The sequence below is a fragment of the Quercus suber genome, unplaced genomic scaffold, assembly GCF_002906115.3.
Source record: "Quercus suber isolate HL8 unplaced genomic scaffold, Cork oak 2.0 scaffold_368, whole genome shotgun sequence".
Lineage (NCBI taxonomy): Eukaryota > Viridiplantae > Streptophyta > Magnoliopsida > Fagales > Fagaceae > Quercus > Quercus suber.
Genome location: NW_027069820.1, coordinates 407,542 through 418,829, shown reverse-complemented (window position 1 = coordinate 418,829; position 11,288 = coordinate 407,542). Strand labels below are relative to the sequence as shown.

Here is an 11,288-nt window from a genome sequence, read left to right as displayed (position 1 = left end):
GGTGATATACTATTTCTTTTTAATTCTTTAAAAATCTAAAAATTTAATAAAATTTTTGCAATTTGGTGAAGTCATGTGGCGTAATCACGACATTTAAGCCAAACTTTTATTATATATAATATGATATTAGAATAACATTATCTTTTAAAAAAAAAAAACATTTATGCCCCATTTTTTTTCAAATTGTTTTTGAAGGGAGTAAAAAAATTTTTTTTTTTTTGTTAGATAGAATTATTTTGCCATGAATTTTTTTTTTAAAAGATAGTTTTGCAATGAAAGTTATGAAACTCTATATATGAATATATTATAGGAAATTATCATCTTCTCACATTGAATCAAATAATTAAAAATTGAAAAGTATCAATCTGACATTATTTATCTTTCTTTTTCTATCCCTCCCGTAACTGAGCATAGCTTTCAAGTTTCCAAACCAAACCGAAAGCCATACCATTTCATCAAACACATAGGCATAGCCAAAAACAATAATGTCACTGAGAACAACCATCAAACACCTTCACCGCCATCTCAAACCCCTCACTTTCTCTCGCTCCTTCTCTTCCACGCTCATTGAGAACAAACATCAAACACCTTCACTGCAAAACCAGCAAGACCCATACTCACTCCTCAAACAAGACCCAATCGAAATCTGCTCCTCTCTTTGGTTCAAAACCTTTTCATCTCCACCAAATACTTCCTTCCCAAACCTCACAGGCTTCATCTCCAAGCTCGACCTCTGGGTCCTCGCTTATCAACGTTCATCTGCACATTTCACTGGAACTTTCCCACCACGCAACGCCATTCACTCTCAAGTCCTCTACGACCTTCTCTCTCTCCGAAACGCCGTCGTTCGTGGCCAGTTCGTTTGGAACAACAAGACCAATCAGCTCATTCGGAGCCCCAACGAGAAACCCATCACTATATCTCTCTCTAAACGCAAGCTTCAGGCGATTCTCGAATCGGATGAGCCGTGTTTTCAAGACAGGGTCGTTCAGGAGGTCTTGTTGATGGTGTTGGAGCCGGTTTTTGAGGCCCGGTTCTCGTCGAAATCACATGCTTTTCGGCCCGGTAGGAATGCGCATACGGTTATTCGGACTATCCGGAGTAACTTCGCTGGGTACTTGTGGTTCTTGAAAGGTGATGTGAGTGAGATTCTTGACAATGTGGATAGAAATGTGGTATTGGGTTGTGTTGAAAAGGCTGTTAAGGATAAGAAAGTGTTGGGTTTGATCAAATCCGCGCTCAGAGCACCTGTTCGGGAAATAGTTGAAGATAAAGAAAAGTTTTTGAAAAAGAAGAAGGGGCCTAAGAAAAAGAAGAAGAAGAAGATTCTCAATGCGAATGAGCCGAAGCCAGACCCCTATTGGTTGAGAAGTTTCTTCAAGTTTGCACCTAAAGAGGCTGCTAAGGTACCCTCTTATGGTTATTGTGGAATTCTTAGTCCTTTACTTGCTAATGTGTGTCTTAATGAATTGGATCATTGGATGGAAGAGAAAATAATTGAGTTTTTTAGGCCTTCGAAGCTTGATTCGATATGGAAAGATTCGATTAATGATGGGTGTCATAACCCGGCTTGGCCAGAGTTTGTTCCGTCAAGTGGGAGAGAGAAAACTAGAAAAATGGATTATATACGATACGGGGGCCATTTCTTGATTGGGGTACGAGGGCCTAGGGAGGATGCAGTGGAAGTTAGAAAGGAAATTATAGAGTTTTGTGAGACTAAATTTGGGTTAAGGTTGGATAATTCAAAGGTGGAGATAGAACACATTACTAGGGGTATTCAGTTCTTGGACCATATAATATCTCGGAGGGTGATACACCCAACGCTTCGTTACACGGCCAGTGGAGGTAATATTGTGAGTGAAAAGGGCGTAGGCACTTTGCTTTCGGTTACTGCTAGCTTACAACAATGTATTAGCCAATTCAGGCAGCTTGAGTTAGTTAAGGGCGATAGGGATCCTGAGCCACTGCCCTGCAATCCAATGTTGTATTCAAGTCAAGCTCATACAAATTCCCAGATGAATAAGTTCCTTGAGACCATGGCTGATTGGTACAGATATGCTGATAATCGCAAGAAAATTATTGGGTTTTGTGCTTATGTGATTAGGAGCTCTCTGGCTAAACTTTATGCTTCGAGGTATAGACTAAAGTCTCGTGCCAAGGTGTATAAAATAGCTTCACGTGATCTTAGCCGTCCATTGAGGGAGAGCAGTAACAATTCAGCACCTGAATATTCAGATCTTTTGAGGATGGGACTTGTAGATGCTATTGAAGGCGTTCATTTTTCTCACATGTCTATGATTCCCTCTTGTGATTACACTCCATTTCCAAGGAACTGGATACCTGATCATGAGAAGGTGTTGCTTGAGTATATTAGACTGCAAGACCCAAAATATTTCTGTGAGTTGCATAGATCAATAAAGCGACAAGGTTTAAGCTTGCCTCAAGATGAGATATCTGACATTGTGTGGGACTATAAAACACTCGGAATTTGGAACCGTCTGTCCAATGATGAGAACAAAACAAACAGTGATTCGGGGAAGGTGGATGGGGTACTGTGAATGAATTCTGTTATGGAATTAGAGAGGTAAATTTAAATATTTTGGAACTAAGCATAATGGAAAGTTGGCTAGGAGGTCCTCTTGAAATGGTCATGGGTCATCCTCCATATTCATCACATACTAGTCTACTGCACACAATCAGACATGAGAGCTATCTGACTAGATGGCTAAATTCATTATGTGCCAATTAATTTTCTTTCATCAAGAAAGAATTTTTCCATGAGATGAAAGCAGTCAAACTGGGAGTGTTGAGATGGGACTGGCAAGACAAGAAAGGACAGAATTTGAAACGTTAATATTCATGAGAAGTTTGTGAATTGGCACTAACTGGGAGCTAGATCAGAGTAGATTTTTCTACATTTTATTTTCTTGTGTAATAGATATAGATGATTGCTCTTGAAAGGACTGATCTGTTAGAAGCAGAATGTGCCAGTTCTGGTAAAAGAGGAAGGCAATAAACTAGTTGAAAAAACAAACTAGATTTGATTGCTTATTAAATTCAGTAAAAACACACTAGAAAGACTGAAAAAGGTAAATGGTGACAGGATTTTGGTTGGAAGCTGTAATTGGTTCAGCCTCATGGGAGGGATTATGTTGATAAAGTGAGTAAGCCTTGAGCAGATCTTTCTGTTGGAGTCTTTTTGCTCTGGAAAGTTATCATTCTCAGAAAAATATCTTCTAATAGAAAGAACAAACAGTTTCACAGCAATTATAAGGTTTTCCCTGATCCAGAATAACTGGTAAGCAATTACCGATTTTCTTGGAGCTCTGCTGTAGTTTTTATATTTCAGTTGGTGGCTGATTTACAAAAGTTTTTAGTTTACTGAACTATTTTTACATATACTTTTTTATTAAGTTTCCTTAACTTTTTGCTAGGTGTACGGGTTACTTTTCTTTCTTATAAATATTTGCCAAATCTTCAACTTGATGTACAGCCCATACTTGCTTAAGAATGTTTATGGGAATGGCTGACTGATTGAAGAGCTCTGCCCACAGGTCTCTGGGGCTATAATTATTTCCCTTTCAATAAAGTATGTGGTAGATGAAGTGGTGTGGACTATAAGAAGTGATTTTTGAGTTTCGTATTGAGTGTATAGCATGACGAATCAGATGAAGGAATTGTACAAAATAACGGCTATTCTCTAGTGTGAATAATATTTTATATCCTGGGATAGTATATACTGGCAAATGAAACCACCTCATGTAAATTTTGTATTGAACATTCCACGTAATGCTCTGGATAGTGGGATTTGTATATGTATTCTCATGATGATATTAGACTGTCTGTTTTGGCATTAAATATCTGTGTTCATTTATAATGTTACAATGTTTGACGAAACATGCAGGTTTGGGCAGATCAAAAGATTCAAAACTGTTGCTAACCCTGCTTAGAGAAGATTTTGGTAAAGATTAGCATCTCTAGCTTTAGTGCTGGTAGGGCATGATATCTTTTTTTGTGTGAATGTCTAAATAAATAAAGTTGGTGGTGCTTAGAGACATCAGATTTTATTTTGATATTATTAATATCTACCTCATTTGGTGGTGACTTTCATTCTTACCTTGTATAATCGGCCTACTGCAGCTCAGCTATCGGATCATCCACTTGTGATGAGACCTCAAAATTCCTTTGGCCCTGCTTCTCTTCACTGTAATGGCATACAGTCTTAAAGCTTTTGAACACCTTTATGTTTGTATATATGTTTTGGTAAACAAGTACCACTGATCCTGTACCACCCTAGACGTAAAGTGAATTCCCATAACCGATCAATAAGACACATTTGAGCCAAGAGAGGCGTGTAGGGCATGAGAAACAACAATTTTAACTTTGATACTCCTTTGTTGTGTTCCCTTCTTACCATGTTGGCACCACCCTAGACGTAAAGTGAATTCCAGAACCGAATAGTAAGGCCGTTTGAGCCAAGAGAGGGCGTGTAGGGCATGAGAAACAACAATTTTAACTTTTGTAAACCATTTTGGAGGAAGATTTTATTAACAAGATTAAGATATATATATATATATATAAAGAGAGTAGGAAACCAATTGTTTAATGTAACCAACTAAATTCAGCCCAAAAAAAAAAAAAATGTAACAAACTAAGGATGTGTTTGGTAAGAGTATTTTAACTAGTTTTTTGTTTTGCAATCCATAAAATGGTGGGTCCCACATTTAATTTATTGTTTGGCTAAATTTTCAAAATACAATTTTCAAAAAATTGTATCCTATTTTCTTGATTTAAAATAGGATTTTGAAAAGGCTAAGGAAGTGTTTTCTGGATACAGAAAATATTTTTAATAACATAGTTGTAAATAAATTGAAAACAATGAACCCCACATATTTGCCAAACTCTTTTATCTCTTAAATTAAGGAGCTTATCTTTATCACAAAAATAAGTTCCACACTTCAAATTTGAAACTTATCATTAAAAAAAAACTAATGAGCTTTATTCATTTATCATCATTCACAAAAAAAGTAATCTACAGATTTTACATGTTCCTTTTTGTAAATATATATTTTTTAAATCTTAAAAATAGGAATGGTCTCCCAAACAATTATTTTTGGTTTTAAAAGTGGGAGCCAAACACGTAAAATATAAAAATGATTATCTGAAAACTAGTTTCAAATTCAATTTTTTGAAAATTGTTTTTATACTGTTTTGAAAACAAAAACAAAAAAATCCTCCTACCAATTAGGCCCTAAAAATATAAGGAAAAATAAATGGATATCCAAATTCTAAACTGGAAAAGTAGCAAAGACCAAGTCGCCACAGAGTAAAATTAAAAGTACAAATTAAAGAGAAGTCATAAGCAAGTATGCCATAATAATAATAATTAAGTCGGGGTGTCAAATTTAAATATATAAAAATAAAAAGAAAAAAAGATAAATAAAAGAAACAACTAATAAACAATGTGATTCATCAATTTGTTGATTGTTGGAATGGAATGGAAATGAATAAAATGAATAATTTTATAATATTCTTTTATTTCCTTATTTGAGAGTTTTAAGGGAGGGAATGGAAAGTCCATTCCATTGTTTGAGAGTTTAAGTGGGGGGAATGGAATGGGTGAGAAGGAATTGGAACTAGATTTAATGAATTTTTTACTAAAACTCCCAAAATACCCCTATATATTCAGCCATATATTTTAAAATAGGAGTCTCATAGTAATATTGTTGTAACATGATTTCATTCATTTCTATTTATGTTACTTTCAAACAAGATTACTTACATTCCATTCCTTTATTATAAAACATCTTACTTAATTCTATTCCATTCATTTCTTTACCATTCTTATCCCTTACTTAAATAAATTCTATTCCTTTATGATTATTCCTTTCAATTCTGTTACATTCCCTTATGAACTCACAAACAAAGCCTAAATGCTTCCATCTTGCAGGCTGGCTCCATGGTCTCCAGTTAGTCTACAATCCAAAATTAAAATTAGTTAACATATATATATATATATATTTATATGTGGGTGGTCAGTAATTAGTGTGTATATATATATATATATATCTTTGAGGTTTTCTTATTCCATGAGTGTGTAAAGTATGTACCTCTCATGCATGTCTATTAAAGATCATGGTGAGAGCTTGAAAGTGCTGCTAGCTAGTTCCTCTCCTTGCTTCTTCAACATTGTCAAAATGAGAGAAAGGTAAGAGATAAAGAAGGACAAGGTTTATCGGGAGGAAAGAGAGAGTTTATGGGTGGAAAGTCAAAAACTTAAGCTAAAAATTTAATTTAATAAAAAAATAATAATAATGAGGTGTAAGTTTGTGGAGGCTGCAAAGCTGAAGTGGCAGACTCTCAAAGGGTCAAAAAAAGTTGAAGACTTGGGTTATATAGTAATTATATATTATAGATTACTTATCACCTTTACTTTAGTTTTTTTTTTTTTAATCGTTTTTTATGTATCTCATTTCACTATATGATATATATATATATATATATATATATATATTTAAAAGGCTTAAGGCCCCTGTACTATATGCATGACAAAAACTTTAAAGAAGATAATTACCATTTACTTACATTGATGATCTATAGGATTGTAAACCTTGCTTCCTTTGCCATGTAAACAACGTTGCTGTCATCCCTTCCCCTGAAATTGCTAGCAATGATCACTTCAAAATGTTTTTCCCTTGAGGCAGCGACTTGTTGGGTGTACATGTGTGAGTAAAGCCCTATATTGAATAATGATGAGAAGAATGAGTGGTTAATATAACATATAATTGAGCTTATACACATAGGGCTTAGGTTTTTTGGGTTAATTGCGTCTTTATATGTTATATTAATTATTCTAGGAGTCTCCTCAAGGTGTTTATCTCTCCATTGAGTGGTATCAGAGCTTGGTTGATAAAATTTGTGTGAAGTTGAATTTATTCAACTATGTCTTGGCTTTATTCCGTGCCAAATTTGCTTGTAATTCAGCATTTAGAAACCCTGTATTTAGGTGGGACTAATGTAAGGGTTATGCATGAGAGAGTGTGAAGATTTGATCAAAAGTGTGCAACAAGAATGTAACTCGCGACTAACTCGTGAGTGGTGACTCGCCCAAATGAAGCAGACGTGCGAAGGGTGTAGGAAGATGAAGAGTTAGGCTAGCTGGATCACTATAGGACAAAAAATATAGTTTGGCCTAGTCTAGTAACTGGCGATTGGAACTCACGACTCATCCCAACTGCGAGTGACTCGCTAGTGCATCCTGTTTTTTTGAAAAGTGTCTTTTCACATTCCATTTCATACCCTACTATAAATACCCTCATACCCACGAAATGTAAAGAGGTTCCAGGGAGAATTTTGAGAGAGAAACCTTAGAGAAAAACAAGATTGATTCATTCCACAACCTTATACACTTGATTCTCCAAATTCATTTACTCTCACCCTTTCCATTATTATACCAATGAGAGGAACATAAACCAAATCCTTACCTCACCAAATTTAGAGTAGCGAGAAGGTTCTTGGTGTTTGGGAAGCAGTTCAAGAGAGAACCAATTCATATTGGTTGATGCAATGGGCTAAGTGCGGGATCTGGAAAGTTCGAGAAGACACGGTTCGGTGTAACCTTATTGGAGCAAGAAGTTTTGAGGGCTTAGCATTGGGTAGATTAGGCTTGGAGGGTCTATTGCTATTCATGTATCCCAATTGATTTTCTAGTGGATCATTTACCGCTTAGAGGACGTTAGAGAGATTTTTCACCAAGTTCTTCGATTTCACCTTCGATAACACGTGCCAGTGTTATCTTGTGTTTACATCTCTCTTTCCATTACTCCTAGCTTTTAATTTCTGCTGATTATGATTAATTAATGGCTTAGAGTAGTTTGCTAATTTGGATATTGCTTATATTTCATATTCCGCACATATATTAATTGAATATATGCTTGTATTAGAAAATTTGTATTTGGGGGTCTAAACATTCACAAGTGTTTTATACACTAGGTGAGTTTTCAATTTGTATAATTTTGGAGATAATATTATTTGGGACATTGATGAGCGCCTTGAGTTCTTCTGCATTTTCAACTAAGCAAATAGTAGTCTGCTTCATGCTCAACAGTTGGTTCTTTAACTGAGCCTTAATCCTTTTGCATTCTTTGTATCGGGCTAATTGAGTTTTTTCTATGTCTTCGTTTGCATCAATCATGACCGAAAGCTCTTTCACTTCTTTGATTTTTGCCATGTAAGTGGCACAAACATTTGATGTTATCATGGCTTCTTTTTTAATAGGCACACACCTCTGTGCAGAGATGGAACATATTTGGATTAGTGTTTCTTGGAATCGTATTTTCATGGTGAGGTTCTAAATTCAAAGAAAGTTGCAAAAGAAATAAGTTGATGAGAAACTGCAATTGATGTATTCATATTTGTTTGTCATCTGAATTGAATACAAAACCTTTCATAAAATGACTACCTTGTCAAACAAATCAAAAACAAATGCAGGCGGTGGAATCCTCTCATTTGTTGCAAAATGAAATTCTTGAGGTATGGTCACTTGTTTCTTTGCATTGCAAAACATCCCCAACTCCCCTTTACTTTTAAAGATCTATAAATTAAAGAATATAAAATATATTTTGTTTAGCGATACTAGGTTGTAAAATTAACCAACATAAATTGTCCATAATATAGGTGCAGAGTCATACCTTCTTATTCAAAGGTTTTGCCTTAAATTTTGGTTGTTTTTCAAGCTCTTCCTGCTCAAGTTCAAAAGAGCTTTTCACTCTGGGGGGACGGGCCCTCAATGATGTTTGAAGTAAGGGGGTTTTTAGTGTAGTCAGATGAGGCTTCCATGGATTATTATTCTGTTATAAACATAAGGAGATATATAAGTAAACAAAACCAGGAAGTATAGAATAAAAACACAATAAATTTCACAGGGATGATGGGCATTAGTCTCCAAACCAAACCTGATTGGAAATTTCTGTTGAAGCTGCAGAAGCTGATTCTGCATTGTGATTTGCCCTAGCCATTGTCTCCAAATGAAATTCCTGCAGCAAATAAAAAATATTAGTTTGATATCTAATATCATGGCTTCTTTTTTCTTCTCATTTGTAGGTGTTGATGAACTCAAACTCGATCTAGAACTCATTGTTGTCTTCTTTCACTTCTTTGGTCTTCTTGTTTGTTAGCTACTACTCATTATACAAAATAAGTTTGTTACATCAAATGCTAATTCGAAAAAATTGGTCTAGTGTTATTAAGCACAATATCACGGTTACAAGTTAAAAGTTGTACAATAGTCTATTGCAATGAAGTTATCATTGCAATAACTTGATATAAATTATTTTACAATTTATTGCAATGATAAATATTAAGATATCATTACAATAACCTAATATCAGTTATTTTACAATCTATTGCAAAGAAAAATATAAAATAATTATCTATTAAAATGAATATACTGTTGCAATAATTTGATCTAAATTATTTTTGTCAATTATTTTTAATCTATTGCAATAAGATTTATGTAGTAATAGCTTATTAATAAAAGATATTTGAAACAGTAAATTATTTATTACAACAACATATATATTATTAGATCAAATTGTTATTAAAATATTTGGAGTTTATTGCAACAAAAATTTTTGTTGTATAAATCTATTACCTCAAATTCTATTGCAACAAATCACATGAACTATTGCAATGACACAGATGTTATTGCAACAACTCGCATCAACTCGCTAATCAATTACATTTTCATTATATATAAAAAGTGGATTTATTAAGAAGAATCTAGTGCTAAAAATTATAGAGCAAAAGCTCAAACTTATTGGGCCTTATAGACATGGTAGTCCATGGCCCATTACATTAGGGTTTTAGGTTGTGGATATAAAAGAGGCAGCGTTTAGCTCAGCCCCATCTTAAACTCGGCCAAAATCCCCAAATACCATCAATGGCTCACGAGAAATATGGTATTGAGGCTAAAAAAACACTAGTTGAGATGAAGAAAGCTCAAAGGGCAATCAGATATGGGCAAAAGAAATTAGTGTATGCTTGTAAGTTGGCCTATTCTTACGAGAAATTGATTGTATCCATAAACTGCTGTGAGGTCTCATCAATGGGCGAGATGGTGACCTTGATTGGTCTAGTCTTTGAGGTTCTCTTGCTCCATGAGTGTGTAAAGTACGTACCTCTCATGCATGTCTAGTAAAGATCATGGTGAGAGTTTGAAAGTGCTGCTAGCAAGTTCCTTTCTGTGCTTCTTCAACGTTGTCAAAATGAGAGAAAGGCAAGAGATAAAGAAGGATAGGGTTTATCGGGAGCAGAGAGAAAGAGTTTATGGGTGGAAAGTCAAAAACTTAAGCTAAAAATTTAATTTAATAAAATAATAATAATAATGAGTTGTAAATTTGTGGAGGCTGCAAAGCTGAAGGGGCACACTCTCAAAGGGTCAAAAAAAAGTTGAAAGCTTGGGTTATACAGTATTTATAGATTATAGATTACTTATCACCTTTACTTTATTTTTTAAAAAAAATTTTACCGTTTTTCATTTATCTCATTTCACTATATGATTTTTTTTTTTTTTTTAAATTTAAAAAAGGCTTAGGGCCCCTATACTTTATGCATGACAAAAACTTTAAAGAAGATAATGACCACTTACTTACATTAATGATTTACAGGATTGTAAACACTGCTTCCTTCGCCATGTAAACAAGGTTGCTGCGATCCCTTCCCTTAACATTGCCAGCAATGATCACTTCAAAATGTTTTTCCCTTGAGACAACAACTCGGTGGGTGTACATGTGTGAGTAAAGCAGTGGCGGAGCCAGAATTTCAATTCAGGGGGGGCAAGATATTTTATTATACTATGTATTCTCCATAATTTCAATTAACTACAAATATATATTTTATATCAAAACAAAAATAACTAATTTATACAGTAGTTAGTAACAATCAAAGTAAGATATATTAATCTAAATACATAAATTTAGATATCTAATTTAGTTCCTTGTAATAAATTGAAAAAATAATCAATGTAAAAGTGTTAATACCTTTAAAGTTGTATACAATGTACGTATATTGTCTTGATTGCTTTAAAAAAATATATAGAATTCTGTCTTTTTGCTTTATATTAATTCTTCAAAGTATTTAAATTGGGTTTATACTTTATAGTATAAACCTAGACCCAGAGTTTGAATTTGAGTACGGTACAAGGACATTAATTAGTTAGGCTATAAAATATATACATATATATATATATATATATATATATATATATTTTGCATAAAATATAAAACCCC

The 11,288-nt window shown here is 34.0% G+C and overlaps 1 protein-coding gene across 5 annotated transcripts in view; it reads left to right on the top strand.

Annotated features, from left to right (window-relative positions):
* Positions 1-337: 337 nt before the first annotated feature.
* The window catches only part of LOC136061963 (nuclear intron maturase 1, mitochondrial), a 14,038-nt gene continuing 3,087 nt past the window's right edge, over positions 338-11,288 (top strand). For 3 of the 5 annotated variants that reach the window (XM_065760454.1, XM_065760450.1, XM_065760453.1), the window contains exon 1: positions 338-3,298. In XM_065760454.1, the coding sequence (XP_065616526.1) occupies positions 486-2,558 (2,073 nt within the window). In that variant the 5' untranslated portion in view covers positions 338-485 and the 3' untranslated portion in view covers positions 2,559-3,298. Of the gene's footprint in view, positions 3,299-3,434; positions 4,055-11,288 lie in introns of those variants that run through there. The other 2 variants (XM_065760452.1, XM_065760451.1) reach the window with 2 other exon arrangements.